This window comes from Rattus rattus, chromosome 15, assembly GCF_011064425.1.
Source record: "Rattus rattus isolate New Zealand chromosome 15, Rrattus_CSIRO_v1, whole genome shotgun sequence".
In the NCBI taxonomy this organism is placed as follows: Eukaryota; Metazoa; Chordata; class Mammalia; order Rodentia; family Muridae; genus Rattus; species Rattus rattus.
In genome coordinates this window covers 8742707-8770680 of record NC_046168.1, presented here as the reverse complement: position 1 = coordinate 8770680, position 27974 = coordinate 8742707, and the positions used below count along the sequence as shown (strand labels likewise).

General features: G+C 44.5%; 2 protein-coding genes across 5 annotated transcripts; one reads left to right on the top strand and one right to left on the bottom strand.

Moving 5' to 3' along the window:
* Nucleotides 1–162: 162 nt before the first annotated feature.
* On the top strand, nucleotides 163–18526 carry Paip2 (poly(A) binding protein interacting protein 2). Of its 4 annotated transcripts, XM_032885451.1 has the most exons (5): nucleotides 164–298; nucleotides 1556–1628; nucleotides 12643–12806; nucleotides 14791–14970; nucleotides 17521–18526. In XM_032885451.1, exons 3-5 carry the CDS (start codon nucleotides 12669–12671, stop codon nucleotides 17575–17577), a joined length of 375 nt encoding a protein of 124 aa, XP_032741342.1. In that variant the 5' UTR covers nucleotides 164–298; nucleotides 1556–1628; nucleotides 12643–12668; the 3' UTR covers nucleotides 17578–18526. The 4 variants fall into 4 exon arrangements, with proteins under 4 accessions (XP_032741341.1, XP_032741342.1, XP_032741343.1 ...); XM_032885450.1 differs by lacking the exon at nucleotides 1556–1628 and having other exon boundaries at nucleotides 163–298; XM_032885452.1 differs by lacking the exons at nucleotides 164–298; nucleotides 1556–1628 and adding an exon at nucleotides 5768–5893.
* Slc23a1 (solute carrier family 23 member 1) lies at nucleotides 16527–27908 on the bottom strand. The gene is made up of 14 exons (XM_032885449.1): nucleotides 27780–27908; nucleotides 27252–27409; nucleotides 26446–26534; nucleotides 26274–26341; nucleotides 25955–26136; nucleotides 25705–25825; nucleotides 25366–25522; nucleotides 24744–24891; nucleotides 24183–24288; nucleotides 23835–23964; nucleotides 23610–23753; nucleotides 23130–23225; nucleotides 20791–21052; nucleotides 16527–16953 (listed from the first exon to the last, which is right to left on the bottom strand). The coding sequence occupies exons 1-13, from the start codon at nucleotides 27837–27839 to the stop codon at nucleotides 20808–20810; spliced, it is 1704 nt and encodes a 567-aa protein (XP_032741340.1). The 5' UTR covers nucleotides 27840–27908; the 3' UTR covers nucleotides 16527–16953; nucleotides 20791–20807.
* Between the last annotated feature and the right edge of the window lie 66 nt (nucleotides 27909–27974).

Here is a 27974-nt window from a genome sequence, read left to right as displayed (position 1 = left end):
GGTCTTTGCAGAGCACCTGGAAAGCCTTTGGTCCTGAAGAACTGCATGACACACACCAGACTTGGAATCGCGTTTTCTCTGGCGCCCTCTAGTAGCCTAGCCAGGAAGCAAAGACAGAATGGGTGGGCGGGGCTGGCCGTGACGGAAGTGAAGTCACTTCCGGGCAGGGGTGTTTGTTTGGACTGGAGAAGGGAGGCGGCGGGCAAAGCGCACGTCGAGCGGGGGAGCGGCGCTGCCTGTGGAGATCCGCGGAGGCCGACAGGATTCGTTGGCTACCGTCCCCGCTGCCGTGCACTGGGTGAGGGGTCCCGTCAGACGGACCGTCGTGAGGGTGTGGCGAACCCGGTGGTCGAGAGGCCGCACTCCGAGAAGGCCGAAGGGATTAAAAGGGTCGCCTAGGCTGTGGGCCTTCGAGCCGGGTTTGACCTCGGTTGTTCTGGCCCATTTCCGCCGATTTTGAGGGATGAGCTCGGGCAGGCTACATCTATCTCCGAAATGGCCGTCGCTCATTTTTCTCATTTCATTATGATTTCGATTGCACAGTCAGCCTTCTATCCGGGTCTTTTGTGGCGCGCGAGTGTTGCCGGGATAGCACTTTCTTGCGTTCCTCAGTCAGTCCTTTTTTTTTTACCCTGTTCGGTGCCTTTTCCCCTGCTCCCCGTTTCCCCCCGGCCTCCCCTTTGCCACTTGGGCAACAAAGCTCATTGTTTCTACTCACTATGCGCCTGCGCGTCGCCACGCGCAGGCCCTACTGCTGCGCCTGCGCGTTTCTGCGGATGCTGGGTTTAGGGAGAAAAGGGACTGGCAGGCTGGCGGTGTCCCTGGGGAGCACTCTGTAACGGTCGAACGGCTTGTATCTTTTTCAACCTCTTCCATTTCTTCAATATCCCTACCCCTTTATTTTAAGCTTTATCACGTCCTTCAGATAGGGCCGTTGTTTGGGGGCGCTGGGAACACACAAGGCTTTAGCTAGATAAACTTAAAAAGACCCGTTCAATTTTTACGATTTGAAACTGGTCCTTTTACCTTTCGTTAATATGTGCTTATTCACCACCACTACCACCTCAGTGAAAGGAAAGAGTAGGATAGTAAGACTTGTGTTGAGGTTAATTTTTAAAAAGGTGCTGAAGCAGCCTGCGGTAATTTTCTAAATATGTCTAAAAGATTTGGCAGCCCCAAACCCTTGAACGAAGTTGGTTTTCAGTTTGCTGACAGCCTTTGACTCTTATTTCAGTGAACGTTCATTTGTGTATGCTGGCTGAGAGTTGCTTGTATCAAGGTAGCACGTTTTTCACACGTTTCTTTTAGCAGTGGATAGGTGTTGATTCATTTAGTAGCGTCTGAAATTTCAGCTGTGGATTGTTCCAACTAGAAAAGTCTATGCAAGGACTTTAATGAATTCCAGTACCTATTCTGTGGTTCTGGTTTGTTAATGATGGGATATTGAGAACAGTCTCTGTGTTAGTGGTCTTGAACAAAACAATTCTCACAAATATGTATCCCAAAGATAGATAACTTTCAAAAAAAATTATACCCTATTTATCTGTTTCTTTAGGGGATGGGGGGAATGGCGATTCACTGTAATGGTTAAAGGCTGTGCATATTGGTCCTTGAGAACTCAAACCGAGGTAGGTAATTTCTATCCTCTTTGGGACAGAGTAAGTTTATACCAGGTTTTCCCTCCAGTAAACAGTAACTCTTATTCAGGTTTATCCCTTTATAACCCTAGATAGTGTTGCCTTCATTTTAATGGAAATTATGCGATGTCCACTGTTAGCAATTTTAATGGGTATTGTGGACGATTGAAGGAGTATTTAATAACCTTTTGGACTTTTCACATCTTTTTGTAGTTTATAAAGTATTTTCATATAGCATCGTGTGAAATGAAACAGGTTTATTTTTACCTATTTTAAAGTTGAGAAAAGGGATTGGAGAGATGGCTCAGTGGTTAAGAGCACTGACTGCTCTTCCAGAGGTACTGAGTTCAAATCCCAGCAACCACATGGTGGCTCACAACCATCTGTAATGAGATCTGATGCCGTCTTCTGGTGTATCTAAAGATAGCTACAGCATATTTATATATAATAAATAAATCTTTAAAGTTGAGAAAACAGGAGCATGTTAGGCATTGTTCAAAGTACTTTTTTTTTTTTTTTTTTTTTTTTTTTTTTCGGAGCTGGGGACCGAACCCAGGGCCTTGCGCTTCCTAGGCAAGCGCTCTACCGCTGAGCTAAATCCCCAACCCCCAAAGTACTTTTATAAATATTAATTAAACTGTGTGGTGGCTGAATTCTGTGAAACTCAGCACTCCTGTGGCTGTTAAAGGGCCTGATGTGGTAGCAAACGCCTTTGATCCCAGTACTCAAAAGGCAGAAGCTTCAAGGCCAACCATAGCTACATAGTGAGATCCTGGGGTGGAGGATACTTGAAATATGGCAGGCTCAACTAAAGGACTAAAAGAGTAAATTCTAATTAATTACTTTAATTGGTGCCATTGTACATGGTCAGCTGCCTGAAGGGTTTGAATTAACTCTCTTAATTTTAATACCTGGTTGCATAAATTAGTGTAGTGTTTCTGATATAGTTGACCTTTTGATTAAACTGGAGAATTAACATTTTTACCAATTCACTTTTATAACAGAGATTAGTGTTATAAACATTAGGGTTATAATTTTTGTTTTGTTGTTGTAGTGCAAAACTAACATTTCCAGCCCTTTGGGGCAAAGTCCTGATAAATTAGCCGGACTGCCTACTTTGCTTCCTAAGTAGCTAGGAATTCTAGAGTCTGCCACCACACTGGCAAGTCCTAGCCTTTAATTAGGATTTTTCTGTAACATTGTTGGACTTGTACAGGCATAGGGCCTGTGGTTTTTAACTTGTATCTTCGTAGAGGATTAATTGTTCTAAATGGTTAACTGGGTTTGATTAGATCAAGTTTATAATCCTAGCATTTAGGAAGTTGAGGCTAAGTAAAGCACCAGTGCTCCATTGCTGTAATCCCTGCACTCGGGAGGTAGAGGCAGAAGCCGTAGGGAAAACACTCACACAGATAAAGTTAAGTAGTCTTTAAAAAAAAAAAAAAAGGTGTATACGTGCGTGCACTTGTGCGTGCATGCGCACACCTGCTGCAAAGATGAGGGGGTGGAGTAGGATCCTGGAACCAGGGATGATGGTTGTAAGCTACCATGTGGGTGCTAAGGACTGAACTCTACAAGTGCTCTCAGCTGCTAGCCACCTCTTCAGCCCTAGGTACTTAAAAAATTACCCATTTTACATGTGAGGAAGGTGAGACTCCATTTCAATAACTTATTACACAGCTAATAAGAACAAAGCAGACTGATGATGAAACAGCGTTTGTGGCTGCTGTTTTTTGTTTTGTTTTGTTTTTCTTTCTTTCTTTTTTTCCGGAGCTGAGGACAGAACCCAGGGCCTTGCACTTGCTAGACAAGTGCTCTACCACTGAGCTAAATCCTCAACCCTGCTGCTGCTGTTTTAATCTTATGAGCCAGGCTTAGTATATAACCCCAGCTAACCTGGATCTGCCTCTTGACTGCTAGAATCAAAGGCGTGCTCTAACACTGTCTGCCTAGCTTGTAGCTACTCCCGCTTGCTTGCTTCCCCCCCCCCTTTGGAAAATAAGTCTTGGCTATATACATAGTAGTATGAACTTTTTAAAGATTATTTTATGTATGTGTATATTTATCTTATGTGTACAACTACGCTGTCTTCATTGGATCCATTACACATGGTTATGGTTGCTGGGAATTGAACTCAGAACCTCTGGAAAAGTAGCCAGTGCTCTTAACTTTTGAGCCATCTCTCCAGCCCCCAACCCACACTGAACCTTTTAAACTCCAGAGTCTCTCATTTCAGTCTCCCTAAAGTGCTAAGGTTACAGGTGTGCTTCACTGTGTCTGGCTCTTAGAATGTTCTTGTAATTATCTTGTGTCAAACATTATGACAGAAATTTAATGCTTCCCCAAAACTTTTGTGTGGAAAAGACTAATGAAAATATTTTTCTCTTGTGAATCTTATTTTGTTTTTGAGACAAGGTCTTATTTCATATTCCAGGCTGGCCTAGAACTTAATATGTGGTCTGGTATGGCCTCAAACTCAGGGTTTTTCTACCTCAACCCCTTGAGTGCTAGAATTACAGGTAGGCATCACCATGCCTGATAGAATATTTGTTTTTATTTAACACCCGAAGAGACTGGTAGACTAATAGAGTGCATGTGGGAGGGGGTAACATAAAATGTGCAGTGCCAAGGAGTAACAGAAGACAAATTAATACCTTTCAGTGCAAATAAAAGAACAGAAGATAACTCTATTAGAATTTTAATGACAATTCTTAAGAGATCAAAGTAGTAGAGAAAGACAATTAACCCCTATTTTAATGGTTTTAATGGCACTGTAAAAGGATACTGTTGGGGATTTAGCTCAGTGGTAGAGCGCTTGCTAGGCCATGGGTTCGGTCCCCAGCTCCGAAAAAAAGAAAAGGAAAAAGAAAAAAAGAAGGATACTGTTGGAAAACAATGTGTGAGGAATTTCAGGTCTGAGCAGAGTTCGTTGGTAATCGTGACTGTAAGCTCCTAAATTGAAGTGGTTGGCTGATTTCTAAGCAATATTAATTGGAAAATATGAATCTAACAAAGGCTAGAAAAATTTATAAATCTGGAGCTGGAGAGATGGCTTATCAATTAAGAGCACTGTCTACTCTTCCAGAGGTCCTGAGTTCAATTCCCAGCAACCACATGGTGTCTCACAGCATTTGTAATGGGATCTGATGCCCTACTCTGGTGTGTCTCAAAAGAGTGGCAGTGTACGCACATACATAAAATAAATAAAAACCTTATATAAATCTGAGTTTTAAAACCTAGCCATCTTCTCTTCCCTTACCTTATTCATATAACATGGGAATAAGTTCTCTAATTCCTAGTCAACCCCCACCCCTATTTTGGGGGACTCGGTTACTTGTATTACCAATCCAGTGGACCTCCTTTTTTCTCTTTCTTTTTTTTTTTTTTTTTTTTTTCCTTTTTAATAGAATTGGTAACTTTTTAACCTTATACAGAATAGCCTTGAACTCATGCTATATCTGATCTTCTTGCTTCAGCCTCTTGAGTGGCTTACAGGCATGAGGTACTTACTATGCCTGGCTATTTGTTCAATATTCACAAGAGGGAAAAATTAATTTCCTGCAACAATGAAGCCGGAAATAATTCAATGTATATTATTGACTAGAAACATAAAAGTCTGAAAATTTGGTTCAGATTAAAGTTCCTATATTAATGCAGGAGACATTCTCGAACATGTAATTGTTTGGAAATGTGTAAGTTCAGGCAACCTTTAGAAATAAATACCCCTTTTTTTTTTTTTTTTTTTTTTTTTTTTTTTTTCGGAGCTGGGGACCGAAACCAGGGCCTTTCGCTTGCTAGGCAAATGCCCAACCACTAAGCTAAATCCCCAACCCAGAAATAAATACTCTTAAATTTGAAGTAGAACAGGGAACTGGAGAGGTAGAACTCTGGCTGCTCTTCACCAGGGTACCTGGTAGGAGTTCTAGAACCACATCATGGCTCACAACCATAACTTCAATACCTCTTCTGCGGGCACCAGACATATGTATGATGCACAGACATACCCTGGAGCAAAACACACACACACACACACACACACACACACACACACACACACACACACACACACACACACATATATATATATAAAAATGAAAAGAAAATCAAAAACACTCTACTTTCCAGGAGCCTGCCCTGAATCATCTTCTTTTTAGAAGTTCAGCTTCCTGTGGACTAGGAATGGATCCTGATTGCTGTTGGCAGTAATGATCCAGCATCTTCTGTAGAAAGTGCTGCTCTTCCTTGCTCCAAAGGCTGTGAGTTGTTGCCAGGATTATGTCTCCAAAGAGGCATGCAGCAAGTGTAGTTTTTTGTGGTTCTTAGCCTACATTTAAATAGAACAACATACAAACATCAGAGGTTTGTGTGTGTGTATCTATGACCCATTTCCTTTGAATGGCAGTAAACTCATGTAAGTTAAATTAATAGTAAAATTCAAATCTGTCAAATTAAGAGAAGATATATAAGAAACAAGGATGAAAGTGAAGCATGGTGAAGCTTGTGAGCTCAGCGAGGAGGTCTCTAGTTCACAGGCAGCCTAAGGTACAAAGACTTAAGGCCTGGAAGTAGGTAGCTTGTAAAGTTTTGGAGCACTCATTGGTCTTGTAGAGGGCCTGAGTTTGGCTCCCAACTATCTTATCTCCAATTTAAGGGATCTATGCCCTTTTCTGACCTCCACCGGCTCTAAAGGAGCTAGCAAGGGCTGTAGGTCAGTGGAAGAGTGCTTAGTTAGCATAAACGAGATCTTCATTTTCATTCCCCAGTACTGCAAATCAAGAAAAATAATGGTGAACAATGAACCTAGTAAAATAAAGACAGTAATATGAATTGTTAAGTAGACAAAAGTTTGTTTCAAAGATACATTCTAACTTGGGCACTCAGAGAACTGACCCTGCCACTGGTCTGCCCTGAGGTGCAGTCTGTACTCCCCCCAAACCCTTCTCCATCTTGGGCAGATGGGAAAAGTAATCCTGCCTCTTGCATTGGATGAGCTGTCTGGGCCAGTGCTGGAGAGCTTCAGGCTGACCAACTCAGCTAACATCCAGGCCCAGATCCAGGGCTTTGAGTTAGGGAATTTCATCTACCCCATCTATGAACTGCTAGAGCTGGTCCTGCAGATCCAAAGCTGCAGGATTTCCACAGAACAACAAGATACAGGAGAGGACTTCTTTTGAGGATTTCAGTATTGATAGTGTAGCAGAAACCTGAGGCCTCAAACCAGACCACTGACGACTGTGGACATTTGCAAGTAGATGAAAGGATGGATGGATAGGTGGGTGGGTGTGTGTGTGGGTGTGTGGGTGTGTGTGTGTGTGAGAGAGAGAGAGAGAGAGAGAGAGAGAGAGAGAGAGAGACTACAGCTTCTACAAGATGGTTTGTTTTCTCTGTGCATGCATTTGTGCACTCAGGTGTATGTTTCTCTTGAGGGGAAGGTTACAAGAGCAGAGGTTGGATACAGAGTAACGGGGAGATGAGTGGGACTGGTGCGTGATGTGAAAAAAATTCAGAATAAAAAATTAAAAAAAAAAAAAAGAAAAGAAACGAGGGGCTGGAGAGTTGGCTTCAGTTAATAGGATGTACAGCTCTTGCAGGCCACCAGAGTTCAGTTCTCAGCACTCATTAGGTGACTCACAATTCCCATAAACTCCAGATCCCAAGTGGTACAGTGCACTTTTCTAGCCTCTGTAGGCACCTGCACTTACACATACACCTAGTGAAAATACAAAAAAAAAATAATGTATGCTAGATGGTTGTGGTAACAAAGGCCTACAGCCTCAGTATTCAGGAGGCTAAGGCAGGAGGATCTTGAGATGAAGGATAGCCTAGGTTATATAGAGACCCTATCTCATTCCTCCACTCTTCAACAAAGAATTGAGTACATGCTTGGTAGTACATAATTTACCTGGCTTGTGTTCAGATGCCCTGAGTGTAATCCCCAACACAAATATAAAGAAAACAGTTAAACACACAAGAAAATAAACATCATGGGGAAAATATTTAATGGAATCTAAAAAGGTAAGAAGATTAAACATGGAATTAGGATGGAAAATATAAAACAAAACATCGGTCATCAAAAAGTTTATAAAGGGGGAAAAAAGACAACTGAGCGGTGAGTGCAAACTCCTTTAATCCCCATCACTTGAGAGGTGGAGGCAGGTGGATCTCTGAGAGCATGGAGTTTCAAGACAGCCAGGACCAATAACTCACAAAAGAAACCTATTACCTGTCACTCTTAACCTTTTGACTCTCACCAGACAGTCAAAAACTCTTTTCTTTTTCCCCCTTAGATTTTGTTTCCAGACTGGGTTTCTCAGTGTAGCTCTGGCTGTCTTAGATCTTGCTTTGTAATTTGTTTGGGGGGAGATTCAAAACAGGCTTTTTCTTTGTGGTCCTCATTGTCCTGGAACTCAGTCTGTAAACCAGGCTGGGTTGGAGCTCACAGAGACTGGCCTGCCTTTACCTCCTGGGTGCTGGGATTAAAGGTGCGAGCCATCCAGACCATGTCTTTTGTTAAATTTTGTATGTCTTGTGTGTAGGTGGGTATTCTGCCCATAAGTATGCTTGTGACATTGTATATGTGCAGTGTCCAGGAAGTCAGAAGAGAGGGCATCTGGTTCCCTGCGACTGGAGTTGCTCTGTGAGTGTTTAAACTAAAAAGACGTCAGTGCTCTTAGCCACTGAGCCTATGGCCAACCCCACCCTAGTTTTTGTTTTTGTTTTTAAATGAGATCTCACTAGGATATGGGGTTTCTGACTAGCCTGGACTGGCTGATGAGCCCCAGGGATTCACCACCTCAATGCTGGCATGACAGTACATGCCACCATGCTCAGCTTTTTATTTGGGTGCTGGGAATGGAGAGTCCTCGTGCTCTCAGGACAAGCACCTGGCCTGGTTTTTGGTTTGCTTTTAGGATTTTATTTGAGTCAGGCTCTTAATGTATAATAACTATGGCTGGTCTGGCACTTGCTGTGTAGCCCAGGCTGGCTTTGAACTTAAAGTTGCCTCTTGACTAAGCTTCCCAAGTGTTGAAATTATTATTTTTGTTGGTTTTCAGAAATGTCTTCCTCAGTAGCCTAGACTGACCCCAAACTGCTGCTTCACTTGGGCTTTTTCCCTCCAGGATTTGAGGTGTGCAGCACTATCCTTGTCCTATGTATGTCACCACTCTAGAGGTGGGACCTGGGAGGATGGAGCCAATAAAAGAGGCCAACTCAACTCTCAGGCAGCAGCCGACTTTATTTGGACCTCAAGACAAGCTCAGAACCTCCGAGGTTAAGAAAGCTCACCCAAGTCAAGTTCTCATGAGTTCTAGCTGCATACAGTCACAAGAACAAGCCACACACTGCATAAGTGTTTCTCCAGAAGCATATAAAGGATAGTTTAAACATTGAACTGAATAACGGCAGCAAACAATAATGAATAATCTGAAGTAAATTCACTATCTTACACCTGGGTAGAGCATGAAACTATTTTCCAAGAACAATTCCAAGTTTTAAAGAAACTTGATGTCACAGGCTCTTGTTTTCTTGGAGTGTGCTCACAGGCACTCGGAATTCTCATCAGACTCCATACCTGGGCCATGTTCCAGCATATGTAGGCATACACTTTAATTTCCTAAGTATATACCTAGGATAGAATGGCTGGCTCAAACGATAGCCTTTGTTTAAACTACTAAGGGTCTGCCATTATGGTTTATAAAGCAGTTGGTGGCATATTACTTTCTCACGTCAGTGAGGGTCCTGGTTTCTCTACTTGCTTTTGACTTACTATAGCTCTCCTCAGGAGTGTGGTCTGGTGTCTTATTGTGACTTTGGTTTGTATTTCTCTAATGGATGTTAGATTTAATTAAACACTGCTTATAGGCATTTTTTTTTTTAATACAAGAATTGTGTAGCTCTGATAGGCCTATACCCAGCAGAGGAAATCTCTCTCATTTTTATTTTTTTTATTTATTTTATTTATTTATTTATTTATTTATTTATTTATTTATTTATTTATTTATTCTTTTTTCCGGAGCTGGGGACCGAACCCAGGGCCTTGCGCTTCCTAGGCAAGCGCTCAACCACTGAGCTAAATCCCCAACCCCCTCTCTTGTTTTTATAAGCCATCTGTGTGTCGTACATATCTGTCTTTCTTCAAATCCTTTGCCTGTTTTTATTTGATAGGGGTTAAAATATATTTTGATGAAATCTCCATCTGTCACCACCCAGCCACCCACCCCTGCCAAAACAGGGTTACTTAGCCCTGGCTATCCTGGAACTCACTGTAGACCAGGGTGACCTCAATCTACCAGCCCCTGCCTTCCATGTGCTGGAATTAAAGGTGTGTGCCACTACCTGAATGCTGTTTCCTCCACCATTGACTATCCCCTCCCAAGCCTCAAATTCCCTACGGAGCTGAGGATGGTTTTGAAATCTTGATCTCCTACCTCAACCTCTCCAGTGCTGGGATTGATTATAAATGTGTGACACAGTGTCTGTGTGACATGTTCTCATGTTGGAGTCTTTGTTGCAGCTTCAGGATCGTGTGATATCCTTATGAAAGTCCATGTGTGCTTTTTCTTTTCTTTTTTTTTAAAGATTTATTTATTTATTATATACAAGTACACTGTAGCTGTCTTCAGACACACCAGAAGAGGGCATCAGATCTCATTACAGATGGTTGTGAGCCACCACGTGGTCGCTGGGATTTGAACTCAGGACCTCTAGAAGAACAGTCAATGCTCTTAACCTCTGAGCCACCTCTCCAGCCCCGTGTGTGCTTTTTCTAATCTAAGCATCTTTTTCTTTCTTTCTTCCTTCCTTTCTTTCTTTTTTAAGATTTATTTATTTATTATATAAGTACATTGTAGCTGTTACCAGACACACCAGAAGAGGGCATCAGATCCCATTACAGATGGTTGTGAGCCACCATGTGGGTGCTGGGAATTGAACTCTGGACCTTTGGAAGAGCAATCAGTGCTCTTAACCGCTGAGCCATCTCTCTCCCCAAGCATCTTTCTTGTATCCGTTTTCAGATGTGGATGTCTTTGTATTTTCTACTCAGTGAACAGTATATTTCATGAGGTTGCTGTAGATTCACAGCACCTCTTTTCATAGTCTTTTGGTATATGGAGGTAAATACTTTTTCTAGATTTTTCCTTGGGACTGAGTCTCACTGTGTCTTCCCTCAGTAGCCTGGAGCTGCTATATAGACCAAACTGGCCTCCAAGTCACAGAAATCCACCTGCCTCTACCTCCTGAGAGCTAGGAGTAAAGGTATGTGCCACCCACCGTACTGGGCTAGAACTCTTGATTTGGTAAACTTATGGCAAACCTAATCTGTACCTACAAAAAAGCATGGTCAGCCTGTCTCTGTTCCATATCCTTTGAATTACTAAGCCCCTCTCATAATTGTTTTTGTTAAAGACAACACCAATTAAACTTTGCCCATTTTTAAATTGGCTTAACTTTTTCTTTTTCTTTTTTTTTTTTTTCCCCCTGAGACAGGGTTTCTCTGTGTAGCCCTGACTGTCCTGAAACACACTAGATCAGGCTGGCCTCAAACTCTGAAATCCAGCTGTCTCTGCCTCCCAAGTGCTGGGACTAAAGACCTCAATGTGCCCCCACATCTGGCACATTTTTTGCAATTTCAAACTTAACTAGTAAAGTAGTAAAGCATCTGAAATTCCATGTTTTAAATTTAGCCTCAAATTCAAATCCTCCTGACTCTTCATTTAGAGTGCTGGAATTAAACACTTGTACCACCAGCCTGGCTAGCCTAGTTTTTATAGGTAATTGTTGTATTCAGTTATTTGCTCGTGAGTAGATTGTGAGAAACTATCAAATATGAACAAATGACAATTGTCTTTGGAATAAAGGAGCTACTAACATACATTAAGAGCTAAGCATGTTAGTAAATGTGCTTATAATGTACATAATACCTACCTTTTCTAGTCTCAGCTAAAGTCAGGCAACTAGTGTTTATTTGCTGACAGTAAACTTAGTGATTACTTTAAGCTTTATTTATTACACTTTCTAGGGTGTATCACAGCGTAAATCACACTGTGTGAATGGAGGTCAGAGGATAACCAGGACAGTCAAAGACAAAAGAATCATCAAGATTCCATAAGCCGTTCTGACCTGAAGTATATACAGTGATACTACCTCAGCTAAATGGAAAACAACCCAGTCTGGAAAGTTGTCCTCTGATCTCCACATACACGTGCCTGCACTCAAACAAAACAAAACTTTTTTTTCTCTTTGTAACCCTGATTGTCCTGAAACTCTATAGACCAGGCTAGCTTCAAATTCAGAGATCTGTCTGCTGCTGCCTCTCAAGTACTGGGATTAAAAGCATGCACCACTTCCTCCACACTTTCAAACACCTTTACTCCCAAAACTTGGAGGCAGAGGCAGGTAGATCTCTTATATTTGAGGATAGCCTGGTCTACATAGTTCCAGGGCTGCCAGAGCTACATAGTGATACTGTGTCTCAAACCAAAAATGAAATTATTTTTAGTGTGGGAGCAAGGAAGATGGATTAGGGCATGTGCCCACAACCTTACCATCTGAGTTTGACTCCTTATAGTACGAAGAGAGCACCAACTCTACTCGTCTTCTAGTTTCCACACACATCCATGACAAGTGCATAGGTCTATATCTCAAACCTAACATATGTCATACTTCTTTTTGTTGAGACAGGGTCACACTGTGTTGCACTAACTGAGCTCAAACTCTATATGTAGGCCAGGCTAGCCCAGAACTCACAGATATCCATCCTCCTGCCTCTGCTTCTGAGTACTGACACAAAAAGCCTTTTTAAACAAGTAGGTGGCACCAGACCTCTGGCTCACATACATGTCCATGTCCTCACACAAACACTAAAAATGTCCTACATCTGTACCTCAAGCCTAGCCCTCAGCTATCTCTTAAAGTCATTTTGGGAAAAAGAAAGATGCTTTCCAACTAATATAACATGTACCTCTGACAAGTGTGCTCATTAAGATTGTATTCTACTTTAAAGGTTAAAAACGACAACGAACACCAACCATGAAAGATCCAAGTCGCAGCAGTACTAGCCCAAGCATCATCAATGACGATGTGATTATTAACGGTCATTCTCATGAAGAGGATAATCCATTTGCAGAGTACATGTGGATGGAAAATGAAGAGGAATTCAACAGACAAGTTAGTTCTGTATACAGACATGTTTCTTTTCATAGCTTCATGCCTCAGATGATGTGCTTGGCACTGAGCTGTGTGTCTAGTCCTTCATGCATACTAAGATTTATGTGCCACCACTCCTGTTTTATTTGTTAATTAGTGACAGGCTGAACTGCTCATTGAAATTACTTGGGCACCTTGTATCCGGGTCCCACCCTAAAGATTGATTCAGAAGAATAGGGTGGAGCCTGGGAAACTGAAAAGAGCTTCCAGATAGTTTCAGTTTGGAAACCACTGTCTTAAACCTATCACAAATCTTACAACGCAAATCCAAAAATATTTAGATGGAATAGACAGACCACAGATGTCGTGGTGCAAGTGATCTGCTTTTCACTTTGATAGGTTGATAGATGTCACCTTTTATTCCCACGGTTCTGCTGTCTACTAGTAGAAAATCTGCTATCGTTTTCTCATTCCCAATCCTGATCATGGTTTCTGCAGTCAGTAGCAAGCTCAACTTCTCTGCTGCGGCCTGTAGTGGACATTCCAGAGTAAAACAGTTCAGTCTTGTTTCAGTGAGAGTCAGTTGAGGGTGGGATCTTTGGGGAGGGGAGGGGTATTAGATTAGAAAAGGTTGGCTGGGGTTGGGGATTTGGCTCAGTGGTAAAGCACTTGCCTAGCAACCGCAAGGCCCTGGGTTCGGTCTCCAGCTCCGAAAAAAAAGAAAAAGAAAAGGTTGGCTGGGGGTTGAGGATTTAGCTCAGTGGTAGAGCGCTTGTCTAGCAAGCACAAGGCCCTGGGTTCGGTCCTTAGCTCCGGAAAAGAAAAAAGGAACAAAAAAGAAAAGGTTGGTTGGTTTTTTGTTTTTAAGGCAGGGCATCTCACCCTATAGCCCTGGCTGTCTAGAACTCATTGTATAGACAAGGCTGCCCTAGAATGAGTGGAGAGCCACTTACCAGTCTCTGCCTCTACCTCCCAAGTAGTAGAATTAAAGGCTGTACAAGTTCCTGCAGAGGTCAGTAGAGAGCATTGGGTCACCTAGAGCTGCAATTAGAGGCAATCATGAGCTGCTCAGCCTGGGTATGGGAACCAGACTTAGGTCCTGTGCAAGAATAGCAAGTACTCTTAACCATTGAGTCCTTTCTTCAACCCCTTTAGGGTGGGTGTGGGGATGTTTCTTTGTTTTGCTTTGAGCATTGACCATGTCTCCTATCATTAGTAAAAATTAGTAGAGGGGTTTTGAGCTGTTTTTAATCTCTATGTTTTAGAGATTTTCTTTAGTCCTTATGGAGATTGGATTAAGGACTGGATATTTTAAAGCTTCATGGGTAATTCTGAAAAATCTCTGGAAGAGATCATTCCATTACTGTTTTCTTGTCGCTCTCAATGGAAAAAAAAAAACCTTCTGCAGAGACAAGTAAAGACTTGGAATAGCCCTAAACAGATGTTGCAAGGTCTTTAAGGTAGTTTGGGGCTTTTTTTTTTTTCCCCTGTAGTATAGAAGTAGAGAAGAAAGTTTTGTAGCCTTTAAATTTTGGTGTTAGGAAGGCTTCCTGCATAGAAACAATCAATGAGTTACACTCCCAGTTCTGACATGGGGGGTTTGTGTGGATGTGAATTCCACTCATCTCAGCCTCCAAAGTACTGGAATTAAAGTTGTGCCTGGCTGTTAAGAGAACAATGAGAGATAAACTCATCAAACTGTGTCACAGGCTGGCCTGGAACTTTGGTAGTCATTTTATCTTGTTCAAGTGTGGAGATGATAGTTGTAAACCACACAGCTAGGCACGTTATGTTATGGTTTGATTTGGTTCTATTCTGCTGAGGCAGAGTCTCACTGTGCAGCCATGGCTGGGCTCAAACCTAGATTCCTGCTTGCCTGCCTCCTGAGTTCTGGGATTAAAGGCATGTACAGCCATACCTGACCCTTATATTATGATTTCGGATGACATAGTTTAAGATATTTTAAGCCATATGCTATAATTAACCCCTTTTGCTGTAAATCTAGATAGAAGAGGAGTTGTGGGAAGAAGAATTTATTGAACGCTGTTTCCAAGAAATGCTGGAAGAGGAAGAAGAACATGAATGGTTTATTCCAGCCCGAGATCTCCCACAAACTATGGACCAAATCCAAGACCAGTTTAATGACCTTGTTATCAGTGATGGCTCTTCTCTGGAAGATCTTGTGGTAAAACGTCCTTTGTCCTTTCTCACCTTCTGTTTAGACCCTACCTCATCTACCATAAGTGAAAAGTTCAGCTGCTCTCTATTTAAGAAGAGTTCCGAATCTCTTGTCCTTTGAAAATGCTTCCAATGTACTTGGAGGCAGCGGCCTCCCTTGCGTCTCATTTGTGATGAGAAGCTAACTTCTTGTTGCTGCTTTCAGCCTTAATGTTGCATTAAATTTAATGTTGCCCTTGGAATATTTAAGTGTCTTGGAGTTGTCTAGAAACTTAGTGTTACCGTATGACTTAATCGTACATCATGATGAAAATTTTAATCTTTAATTTTAACCTAAACGTTTGGTAAAATTTGGAAATTTTTATCTGATAAAATTTCTAAGATCTCCTGATTGAGTTTCTTACAAGCTCTTGGTAGAAAAAGAATACAAATCTAAGTTCATATTCTTTCTTTTTTGTTGTTTTGTTTCTTTCATTTTTTTGTTTTTAATTTTCATGTGTGAGGACACTGTAGCTGTCTTCAGACACACACACCAGAAGAGGGCATCAGATTTCATTACAGATGGTTGTGAGCCACCATGTGGTTTCTGGAATTGAACTCAGGACGTCTGGAAGAGCAGTTCTTAACTGCTGAGCCATCTCTCCAGGCCTAGGTTCATGTTCTATTTCTCAGTCTTGTCACTGGTAATGTGCTTGCAACTAAGTTTTACATCATCACTAATATAGAATCTTAGGAGTCTTTTACTAAATTTAAAATTTTTTGTTTTGTTTTTTAATTTCATGAAGTGGGTGGGTGGTTGAAAAAGTTTCACTTTAGTTGGAACCTGGAACTCAATGCGTAGCCCTGACTGGCCTCAAACATGAGCAGTTCTCATGCCCAAGACCTCCGAGACCTAGCGTTAGAAGCATGCATGCCACCATGCTCCACAAGAATTTGAAATGACAAGTTTTTTCTGGTTTTGGGTGTTCACCTTTTTGACCAAGGAAGTGATCTGGAGTCCTAGGCTCTAGAATTTCTCGATTGCTTTCTGTTTATTGTGGATTAGTTTACCAAGCTGTTCATTATAATCACCTAACGGTGAATGCTCGGACTTTAAGCATCCCAGAGGAATGCAGTGCTCCCCATCAAGCTTTTGGAAAGCATTCTGCTGCAAAAGCACAATACAGAAAACACCAGAATCCACATTGTGGCATGCCCTTTGCAGTAAATGACAGGAACTGAACTGAGTGGGTGTATGATCTGGGCTGTTAGAACATCTTTACCTATTGCTACTTCAGTCATTTCACACACTATTAATATATAGCTTGGACTTGCATAAATGTATAACACAGAAACTGAATTATTTGACTCAGTCTATTCAAGATTACTTCATTTTTAGATTTTCCTACCTTCTAGAAGATTGTATATTTGTTTATTATTTTTTACAATTAAACCATGCTTGCCTTTTTTTTTTTTTTTTTTTTTTTTTTTTTTTCCTCTTAAGTGTTTTTATTTCTGTATATTTAATGTTGAAGGTCAAGCCCAGTTCTGGAACATTCTAAATAGACATCTTTATCACTGAGCTAGTCTGAAAGTATAGATTTATTTTCCCTGTGTGAAGGGAGAATACTTATCTAAACTTATCTAAATTATTGGTCCAGTATATTGTTTAATACTGTTTTGGTCTTAAAATACATAGCATTGGAATTCAGGGGGTTTTGTTTGGTTTCGTCATGTCTACATGAAGCCCTGGAATCTCTCTGAGTTTCCTTTTTTATCTCCAGCTCTTCCTCCTTGACATGCATGCTTAGGAAAGTGGAAGTGAGGAATCAGAGCAATGCAAATACAGGTCTCTCGAGGACTTAGAGACTTGGGCTGTCATGAAAATGGAGTCACAGAGAGGGTGATCTGTCCAATCTTCCATGGGAATTTGGAATAGGGACAGCTGAGATCTCCAACTCAGGTCTTCTGTCTCCTGGGTAGTTTGTTTTCCTGATACACACCGTGCCTCCTATGGGAATCAGAAAACAGCAGTTGTAGAAAGATAACCCCCAGTTTTCAGTGAAAACTGCAAATAAAATTCCCCAGTAGCCAACAGTGCTCCAGTTAATCAGACTGAGAACATGTATTTAATATGTTTGAAAGTGGGTTGGGGATTTAGCTTAATGGTAGAGCGCTTGCCTAGCAAGCACAAGGCCCTGGGTTCGGTCCCCAGCTCCGAAAAAGACGAAAAAAAGAAAAAAAAAAAAAAAAAAAAACATGTTTGAAAGTCTTTTCAGAGCATTGAGCACACTTGAAAAAGACACCTATAGTTTATATGAAGTTAGTAGGTTTCTTGTTATACTAAATGTCACGTCCTACTTTAGAAGTTGATATAATAGGACACAGAGGCCGGTGGTATTGGGCCAGCCAGATGACATTCTTTCTCTTCTCTGCCATGAGTTTGGGGTTAGATAGGACTTTAGAGTCCAATCTTTTGTATTTTTCTGGGAGATAATTCAAGGTCTAGACCAAATACTTCTGAGAGTTTGCAGTCATGTGTAATGAACTTGCTTTTTTTTTTTTTAATATTTTCCAGGTGAAGAGCAATCTGAATCCCAATGCAAAGGAGTTTGTTCCTGGGGTGAAGTACTGACATGTCTGAGCAGCCGGCCGCTTTGGGTGGATGTAGCACAGTTTCCACACTGGGAAGGCAGTGTTAGAAGACTCCATTGTAAAAGCTCTCTCTCGTCACTGTGTTACACTTACGCATTGCCAAAGTTTTTGTTAGTCTTGCATGCTTAATAAAAGTGCTGAGACTGTTACTGAGTAAGCAGCTGTCACACAGTTACTGAAAGTAGAATTGGCCGCATGGCTTGATGTAAAGACAGCAGGAAGAAGCACCAGTTGATTGTGACAAAGAACCAAATTAAATCACCTCCAAATCTCACTGAATTGTCTGTCTTTGAGGCTAAACTGGTCCCTTAGGATTAGTTGACACTTTTTAATGTCTACACGTTGTAAAAAAAATAAGTAAATAAGTTTAAATTAAGTTCTGATTGTTAAACAGATTTCTCAGTTGCATTTGTCCATCAAAAATAACCTTTTCTGGAGAAAATCTGTTAACTTTTAAAGTAATTTCACAAGAATGTCTTTGCCTGAGGTTACAAGGTGGTGGTCAGATGGGATCTAGTCTGTCTGACTTTTGCCTGGTGTATTATCATGTTAGGAATGCCGCGTTCTCCTAGTGTTAAGCTTGAGGAAATACAATTGGAGGCTTGCGTCTTCTGAAGATTGATTGCATCATACCATCCGTGTGAAGTCTAACCAGGACCCACACCAACCCATAACCCAATTGAAGCACTCGAGAGACAGTGGAGTGACTTTGGTGCTCTTCCCTGCTTTGTTAATAACCATCATGACTATAGTCTGCAGCACACGTTTTCTTTTAACAAAGCTAGAACAGTTTTGGCTTCTTAAACTTCATATTTGAGTAGGTTAAGCTGCCATACGTGTTCAGTGTGAATAGTGTTTAAGTTGAAAATATTGTAAAAAAATTATATTTTTTCAAAAATATTTAAAAAAATAAATGATAGTAGAACTGAGCTGGTGCTTGTGTCATTGGTGCAGACTCCAGCGTTGGTGCTCACCTAGTGTGGGCAGTGGTCCGCCCTGTGCAGGAGGTGAGGATGTGCTCCAGTCCACAGTAGCCATGCAGGTGTCTGCCAGTGTCTGACTTGTCCTTGCCCAAGCCTGCATTGTCAGCAGTCTTAGCCATGGTATAAAGTTAGGATTGGGCTGGGGATGTCGGTTAGTGGCAGAGCACTTGTTTACTATGTGCAGCAGCATAGATTTTTCTTGATATTATACAGCTAAAGACGAAAACAGACCATGGGGTCCTTTATTGTTTTTGAGGCAGTATATTGTTACATAGCCAAGGCCAGCTTAGAACTTAGGGTCCTCTTACCGCAAGTTTCTGGGTGCCAGGGTTGCCTCGCTCTTTTGTATGGTTATTTCTGGCTCATTCTTTCAGAAAGCTTTTTATTTGTTTTTTGTTTTGTTTTTTGTTCATGGTGCTAGCGGTTGATTTAGGAGTTACTTTATGCATGCTAAACAACCAATGTTTGTGGGTTGTCCACATCCAGTGAGGGTCTTTTGTTTGTTTTGTCTCGTTTTTCCAGGACAGGATTTTTCTATGTACGTCTGACTGTCCTGGCTGACCTTGATTGCCTGTCTGCCTTCACTGGGATTACGCCACCATGTGCAGCTACTGAAGAGTTTACTTTATAGAAACAGTTACCTTAAACTACTAGAGAAGGGCTTTGATTTCTTACTCTTTTTTTTTTTCCTTAATTAGATGAGTGACTAATGTCTGCAGGTATGTCTGTGAATACCTTTCAAAACTGGTAGCGAGAGAGGCCAGAACAGGACACCAGAACCCCTAAGGATTGTATTTATAGACAATTGTGAGCTGCCATGTAGGTGCCAGAATTGAACCCTGGTCCTCTGGAAGAGCAGCCTCCTCTTGTTGGTCTTTGGTTTGGTTTGATTTGATTAGGTTTCGTTATTGGAAACAAGGTCTCCACAGTACTGGCTGCCCTGGAGCTCACTGTAGGGCTGGCTCCACCTCCCAGACATGTACCTGCCTCTGCCTCAAAGTCCTGGGATTAAATGTGTGCCACTACACCTGGCTGCGAAAAAGACAGGCATGCTTGACACTTGTTTTGGGAGTGGGGTGGGCATAACACATTCAGTCCCTTTGTTCTCTGACTGCTCAGAATCAAATGTACAAGGGGCATCACTCAGGCTTTGATTTCATGCCTCCTGCCTGGCTCCTTACAGCAGGCATTGTGTGGTTAAGCCACCACTGGAATGTCTCTTGTTTGAGGGGGAAAATATTTGAATTAACTAGAGCCAGGTGTCTGCATTCTAGACAAAGGTAGGATTCAGAACTGTACCCACGTGTTTTGAAGCTCTAAAGATAAAATGATCAACCTCTTACAGACTTATGTTAGCAGGTTTCTGGTAACTGAATTGTAAGTGATTTTAATTTTATGACCTCTAGTTTTATGAACCGATTAACATATGTGGAAGGATCTCTCCTGTTTGCAGTATTTTCAACCTTTCCGATCTCAAACATGTTACTTAGGTATGGTAATGATAATACACACCTATAAATTCCTGCATTCGAAGGGCTGGAAAGATAGCTCAGTGGATAAGAGCTCTGGCAAAGGACCCAGGTTTGATTTTTCTAGTACCCACATGGTGGTTCACAACCACCCATAACTCCAGCTCCAGAGGATCCTGTGCTTGCTTCTGCCCTCCATAGGCACCAGACAAGCACACAGTGTACACCAATGCACACAAAGTACATACTTGTTAACACCTTCAATTTGAGAGGGGCTATGAATGGAAGGAGCATGCATCGGCGGAAGGTGATTTTGTTTGTTACTAGTACCGTGCTTGAGAGGACCCAGGGGTTGGGGATTTAGCTCAGTGGTAGGCGCTTGCCTAGCAAGCGCAAGGCCCTGGGTTCGGTCCCCAGCTCCGGAAAAAAAAAAAAAGAGAGAGAGGACCCAGGCTGGCAGTGACTACTCTTAGACTCTCTACTTGGTCTAGATGCTGCCTGTATCTGGTAGGATTGATCAGCATACTTGTGACCATCAGTGTCTCACAACACTTGGAAATTTCTGTTCTCACTACAATATGGCTTAGGAATTCTACCTAGATCCACATAGAACTTTTACCCAACCTACTTTCCCCTTGAAGAAACTTGTAACAGATTACAGAAATGAAAGTAGTTTGATTTGATTTTTGTTTGTTTAAACAGATGTTTGATTATTCAGCCCCCCACAAGAACACATCCTACCTTTCATAGAGGTAGTTTCAGACCTTGGTACACACAGACCCAGTTTCTGTGTTGTCTGGAGTGTCTTCTAGAACTGCAGGCTGATTTTCTGTCTTAGAGAATCCTCTGAAGACTGGGCAGATGGGGATGTATCTAAAAAAGGTGGTCCTTTTTACCATGCCCATCCCGAACGGGAAATCGTAGCTCTTGAGACTGGCCAGCGTCTCACTGTTGGCGTGTGCCCCGGCTTTCCACTGTATCAGGCCTCTTTCCTCTGGGCTCCCTGCAGGAGGACAGTGAGGTCATCCAGGAGGGTAACAACCCTTCCTTCCCTACACATAATCTGCTACCTTCCCTACACAATCAGCCCTAAGGCATGTTTCTAGAATCCAGTGTGAGTTTGCCAGAATGGAGTCGAGGCAGTTTGCTCCCAGATGCCTTGCTTCCCAGAGCTCTGAGAAACCTTAGATGAATGCTGTGTAACTACACATCAGGTCTTGTGCTAAATAATTTCATTATTTCTGAACACTCCTGGGAGGGTGCATAGGCACAAAAATTTAAGGTAACGAAACAAGCTAAGTCATATTGTCTGAATGTGGGACTAGTGTGTGGTTGGTTCATGGGACCCAAATAGTGTCCAAGTTGTACCTTGAAGTAAGGACATATTTTTAGGGGCTGGGGATTTAGCTCAATGGTAGAGCACTTGCCTAGCAAGCACAAGGCCCTGGGTTCAGTCCCCAGCTCCGAAAAAAAGAAAAAAGAAAAAAAAAAGTACATATTTTTAAATTTTTTATCACATTTACTGTTTATCTAGAATTTGTGGAACCATGAGAGTGAGGAGGTCTTAGGATTAGCACAGGAAGTATTCTCTTGCTCCATTTTGTAGGCCCTGGGCATTAAACTCCAATCAGGTCCCTGCTGAGTCAGCCCACCAGCCCGAGGACGTAGACCTTGAAATTATTTATCAGTGTAAGGATTCACTATTACGACTCTACATTTGGGACATAAACCATATTTATATTATAGTAGGGATGAAAGCCAAGCTGAGCAAGAGATCTTCAACGAGGTAGGGTGTACCTATGGGAGAGGAGGGCTAGAGCTGATAAAGACCGAGATGGATAACCTAGGGGAGGAGCGAAGGCACCCAGAGGTAAGAGTAGCCCAGAGTGCTGCAGTTGAGTGAGCTCAGCTAGGAGGGCAGGATGCATCAGGAGAGGCCGCCTGGACATGTTCCAACAGGGCGCAGGTGCCAGTCCCAATGTCGCTTGGCTCTACTCCCCTGCCCGCGGGTGAAAACCTGCCTAGCCTAGAGTGCCCTCTTGCTAACAGGTTCCCAGGAAGGAGCCAGCTTCTCTACAACGACCCCAACCTACTTACTGCAATTTAATTGTTATTTAAACCCAGTTTTACTTCCCATGTTGTGGCCAGGATTCATCATAACCAACTGTCCTGCACATCCTCCTCTGTCTGATTCAGAGCCAAGCTGGTAAATCCCAGCAGCTTGTCCTAAACTGCATTTGACTCTTCTCTGGGGTACGAGGCAGGGATAATGTCAACACTGAGCAGATAAAGACAAGTGAGTGAGAAGTCCAAACCAGTCTGAACTGCAGTGTCTCAAACGTGGTTGATGACTGCCCTCTTCATTGAGCTTTGCTCGTCCAGTTTCCCCAAACCCATGTGCAAGGGCAGTACAGTACAATGGCCCTTTCAGATTGGCAGTTTAGGGTTACCTTACGACTTTGTGGTCAGTTTGTGTTGCTGTTTCAACATTGGCTTAAGTCTAGCACTTAAGTCAGATATGGGCAAGTACTTCGTCAGGTCTGAGGATGACGTGAGACACTGTACTCCTGACTCAGATCTGATGGCTGTCAGTTTTTAGAATATATTTACTGGGCATATGCATACTGAACTATCACATTTCCACAATCCTTGCAAAACAGAACAACAAAAAAGCGAACTTGGGCATCGAAGGTTTCGTTTTTTGGGGGGCTCTCCTATTCATGCTGTAAGCTGCTACCATTCTTGGTTTCTCCCGCAAACCAACGCTGCATTTTTACCTACCCAGCTCTGTGAAGATAAAGGTGTTCTCAGCCTATTGGTGCTAAAGAGTTGGGAAGACAAGGACTACCAAGCCCAAAGAGAACTCTGATGATCTCATCCTTTTTAAGACCCTGGGTCATAGGTCGTACCTCCGTCTTTCCTCCAGCCAGTGGACACCACCATCCCATTTCCTCTGTGCACTGGCCTGCACAGCCTCAGGCCTGGCCACATCTCAGGAACCAAACCCTCGTGAGTATACACGACAGTATAGCCTGCCTCTGTGCTTCCCTCCCCAGAGGGAACCAGAGCTGACCCAGTACCTGGCACTGTGTTGTCCAGTATGAAAGCAAGACAGCCACCAACAAACATCTCTGTGGTCAGCAGCACAGTTAGGATCTGATCCACTTCAGGAACGCCTGTGGAGTAGGTCAAGGGGCTAGTGACCTTTTCTGGAAAGCAGAGCTCAGGGGACCTTCCACCTGTGTGGTCCACTGACTTATCTACTGTCATAGCCATGGAATATGACAAAGCCTGACCTTCAAGCCTGTCTGTATCCCTGTCTCCCACCTGTGGGGAGAAACTTCCGACGCTGCCAATTGTTAGCTTAGGACAAGTCGCTCAGCTTCTGTGAGCTCCTGTTCCTCTGGAAAACAGAGGTGGTAATAGAATCTCGTGGGACTATTAGGAAAATTAAGTGAGCATAGCCAGCCTCTTGCTTATAACCCCAGCCTCGTTGCTGTGTCTAGGGAAGTACTGTGTCACTGAAGGGTCACTCTGAGATGGTAGAGAGCAAAGGGTACCTGTGTTGATGGCACCTGGGTTGGAATCCAGGTAGTTGGGTAGCGTGAGGCCGAAGAACATGGAGAATCCCAATACAAAGAGGTTGCGGGAGGAGTTCATGTCCACGAACTGTAGATTGGACAGTCCCACAGCGGTGATCATACCTGCCACAGCAGAACTGCTAGAGGCTCAGCCTGGCTAGACCAGGTCCTGCCACTCCCCCTGGGGAGGCATCAGACACTCACCGAAAAGAGTGCAGAACATCCCTCCCAGGATGGGGTCCGGCAGTGAGGCGAAGAGAGCTGTGAATTTGCCAATGGCCCCCAGGATTAGCATGATACCTGCACCATACTGCACGACTCTTCGGCTCCCCACCTGCAGGAAGCCAGGGGCTGGCTAGGCCCAGAGGCAGGGCTAGGTCCAGGGGGCAGGGTATTAGGTGTGCAAACAGACTCCAGCATTAGGAGGGGGTAGGATAAAGGTGGGATGCTCTCAAAGACAGGATGGGGCCAGGCCAAAGCCAAGATGGCTTAGAAGAGGGCCTGCAGCCCATGAACAGGGATGTGCTGCCTCTGGCAAGTGGTGTGTGGCACCTTGGTAATCCCTAGGACCCCGATGTTGGGGCTGGAAGAGGTGGACCCGTTGCCTGTGCCCAGTAGCCCAGCGATGATGCAGCAGATGCCTTCGGTGAAAATCCCCCTGTAAAGAAATGGTGAGTGGGGTGTCGACCCCGCCCCTTCACCAGTCTATTGTCACCTTGGTCCGCTACACCCTTTCTGAGGCTGTGCAGGCTGGAACCAGCTAGTGCCTGGAAACCAGGTGTCAGTACCGGTACTCAGTGGGCAGTGCTTACTCCCGTGGATGATCCTGAGCTTCATGAAGGTGATGAAGGCCCTGACCTCACAGCCTGGTTGGCCATTGAATAAGAGTGCACATGAACTGGGGGCACACATCTCAACAACTGGTTTCCTTGGGACTGACACCCTCAGCGGCTCCCAGCATTTATAGAATGAGTAATCCCCATTCCATACTCCAAATGAGGGCTAGGGGTGAGGGTGACTTTCATGCCTAAGCCCATTAAGTGTGGGACCCAGTCCTGGCCCTACACTTGCTGTTAGAGTGGCTCCTCCCATCAGACATTGAGGTGGGCATACCTGTTGATAGCATGGACTGGAGGGGGTGGTGCTCCAGCCAACCGGGCGCAGGCATAGTAATCACCGATGGACTCGATGATGCCCGCCAGTGTGGCGCTGAACATTCCCAGAACTGCAGCCACGGTCACTGTGGGTAGGCCCCATTGACCTGGGTTGGATGAAACATGGTTGGTTCTTGAGGAGGCTGTGGTGGCTTGGGAATAGATGGGGCTATTTGAAAAGGGGGGAGTGGGGTGTGCTGGAGAGAAGGCTCAGCCAGCAGCTGAGGACACTGACTGCGCTTCCAGATGGTCCTGAGTTCAATTCCCAGCAACCACATGCTGGCTCACGACCATCTATAAAGGAATCTGATGCCCTCTTCTGGCATGTAGGTGTTCATGCAGACAGAGCACTCCTACATTAAAAAAAAATCTATAAATAAATTTTAAAAAGAAAAGAAAGGGAGAGGAGCTGGTTGGGGATCTTACTAATAATACAGCAGTCCAGAATAAGATGTGGAAGTAAACTACCACTCAGGGACATCCACGATCAGGGCTAATGTGCGTTGTCAGCTGAACCCAGAGTCACCACGTGTCTCAGGAATTTCAGTTGGAAAAAGAAGGAACCAAGCAGGCTTGCTTACATGGGTAGGGGATCCGGATCCAGGGAGAGATAGCCATGATGTCCCCTCGGGCATCAGTTCGAGCCTGGAAACCGTAGACTGTGGGATCTGCGGGCAGCACGTCTGTCAGGGTCAGCACATAGCAGAGTAGCCACACGGTCATGATGGCCAGCACGATCTGGAGCAGGTGGGGTGACGGGGTGCTGCAGGCACTGGAGACCTTGGTGCAGACTCGCCTGCTTCTGTGTCAGCCCCAGAGCCCTGGCTGACCCCCAGCCTTTGGCGGGGAAACCCTGCCCTTGCCCCGACCTTCCCTGGCTCTGGTCTTGCCCCTTTTCGCAGCATCTGCGAGCTCCTCACCGGAAACATCTTAAAGATCTGGATGCGGAAGAGAGTAAGACCCTTGCCCCATCGGTAAACAGGCAACAGGAAGGTGAGGTTGCGTAGATACTGGGAGAACAGGACGATCAGTAGAATGGAGCTGGAGGCAGAGACACAAGAAGGAAATAGCTGGTGGACCAGGCTGGGGCCTGGACACCGATGAGAAGGTAGGAATGAAGGGGATGTGGGGTAAGCCTGGGATTGGGCAGGAGTCCGGTTGCCTGCTCACCAAGCCGAAATGCCCCAATGGGAGCCAGCTCGGTCGCCAGCAGCTTGGAAAACAGAGAGACCGATAAGGGAGACAGTGGGGGTGACCGTGAGAGGCCCAATGTAGCTGAGCAGGGCCCCAGGCAGCCCCAACAGCCCAATCACCACCTCTACCACGCTGGACACCATGATTGCACCCTGGACCTAAAAAAGCAAAATGAGCGATATCAATTTGACCTGGCCATTATCAAAATGTTAAGTTCCTCAGCCACCTCCTTGAAAACAGCCCAGCAGTGACCTGCCCACCTACCCCATCCTTCAGACCCAATCTCTTTACCTACCTCCCGAATCCGAGGGTGCCAGATATGAGAGGTGTTCAGGGGCATACTCCAGTTACCGTAGATCTCCTCTGGGGGCAGAAATGGAGAGAACACACTGCCATGAACACACCCTGGTGCCCAGACTCCGGGAAGCTGCCCAGGCCTCCAGTGCAAATGCCAAAACTGAACCCACCTTCTGGAGGACACTTCCACCTCTCCAAAGCCAGGATAGCCTTGGCTGGAACCAGAAACGCAAAGGCACTGGCCTGGAACAGCGGCAGCCTGGAAGCGGCACACGGTAGCAGCGGTGGAGTGGGTTGAGGAGAAGGTGTTGAAAAGGAAGGTTAGATGAAGGGACAGAGGAAGGGACGTCCCTGAGGCCCTACGTGGACTCCCTCCCCCACATTTCCAGGGCTCCTCCATTTCAAGCTCTTCACTTTGCCTTCCATCTCGGCGCCTAGAGGAGCCATGTGCTCAAAAGGGACTGCTCCATTTCTGAATCTGAGGGCTGCTTGTGACTGTTCGCATCCACCACCCCTGAGCCGTGCAGACTTCGATTGCTCATCCGAGACTAGGACTCCCCCAGGTCCACATATGGCTGCTGAAAGCCTGCTCACAGGAATGGGCAGGGAAATAGTACTCCTAAACTTGGAGTAGAGTGGGAGGAGGGGACCTCCTAAATCTCAGGCTTCCTAGGAGGTAGACAGGGCAGCAGACAGGGCAGAAACCCGCCAGTCTCAGACTACTGTCCTGTGGTGGGCAAGCATGCAAATGCACGTGTGTGCGTGTGTGTGTGTGTGTGTGTGTGTGTGTGTGTGTGTGTGTGTGTGTCTGTGCGCGCGCGCGTGTGCGTGTGTGTGTGCATGTGTGTGTGCGCGTGCGTGCGTGTGCGTGCGTGTGTGTGTGCGCGCGTGTGCGTGTGTGTGTGTGCGCGCGCATGCTTATGAGCAGGGTTGGAAGTGGGGGTGGGCAGGGAGGGGGGAGGCGGGGAGCGCTCACCGGATGCCCACTGTAGTCTGAATGAGAGTGGTGATACCCACGCAGGTGAAGATGGTACCAATGAGCTGACTGATCATGTGCTGGTCGCGGCCCACACACAGCGCCTCAGCCAGGAGGAAGGGCACAGCAATGGTACCACTGAAGCATGTAAGGTAATGCTGGAGTGAGAGACAGTCGAGAAGTGACCCTACAACACTCTCGTGGAAATGGACACCCCAGGTCTGTGTCCTGAACCTGCACCATACTGACAGGGCGCTTACTTGCAGTGACATTACCCACCACACCGGACAAGCTCCCAGAGAGGAGCCCCAGTCTCCCCCAGGTTTTTCCTATGGTTCTGTAGATGGGCTTTTCCTGTCTATCATGTGCTACCCACAATCCTCCCAGGCCACTTAATCTTCTTTGGCACAGCTGTTTGGGGACAGTCATTGTGCTGACCTTGTCTCTTTCTCTAGCCTGTAATGACCTTGCTGACCTGAGGCCGTTTGGAGTATGTCACATGGGGCGGGGGGGGCCTTGGGAACACACCTGGAAGCCCAGCAGGATACACAGGTACCATGGTGGCACGTCCTCAATCTTGTACAACATGTCGAACTTGGGCTCCGTGGGCAAAGACGCCTGCTGGTCCCTGGGGGAAGCCCCTGCTGGATCTGGGAATTCATGCTGCTCAGGGCAAGAGGGAGCCGCAGCTCAGGGCCGAGTGATGAACAGGCAAAGCCTGCG

Coding starts and splice junctions, on each gene's coding strand:
- Paip2 (XM_032885450.1), top strand. CDS start 12,669: ATGAAAGATCCAAGTCGCAGCAGTACTAGCCCAAGCATCATCAATGAC. Junction 12,807..14,790: donor AAGAGGAATTCAACAGACAA/GTTAGTTCTGTA, acceptor CTGTAAATCTAG/ATAGAAGAGGAGTTGTGGGA. Junction 14,971..17,520: donor CTTCTCTGGAAGATCTTGTG/GTAAAACGTCCT, acceptor AATATTTTCCAG/GTGAAGAGCAATCTGAATCC.
- Slc23a1 (XM_032885449.1), bottom strand. CDS start 27,839: ATGTTGTACAAGATTGAGGACGTGCCACCATGGTACCTGTGTATCCTG. Junction 26,535..27,251: donor CAGACTACAGTGGGCATCCG/GTGAGCGCTCCC, acceptor TGCCGCTTCCAG/GCTGCCGCTGTTCCAGGCCA. Junction 26,137..26,273: donor GGCACCCTCGGATTCGGGAG/GTAGGTAAAGAG, acceptor TTGCTTTTTTAG/GTCCAGGGTGCAATCATGGT.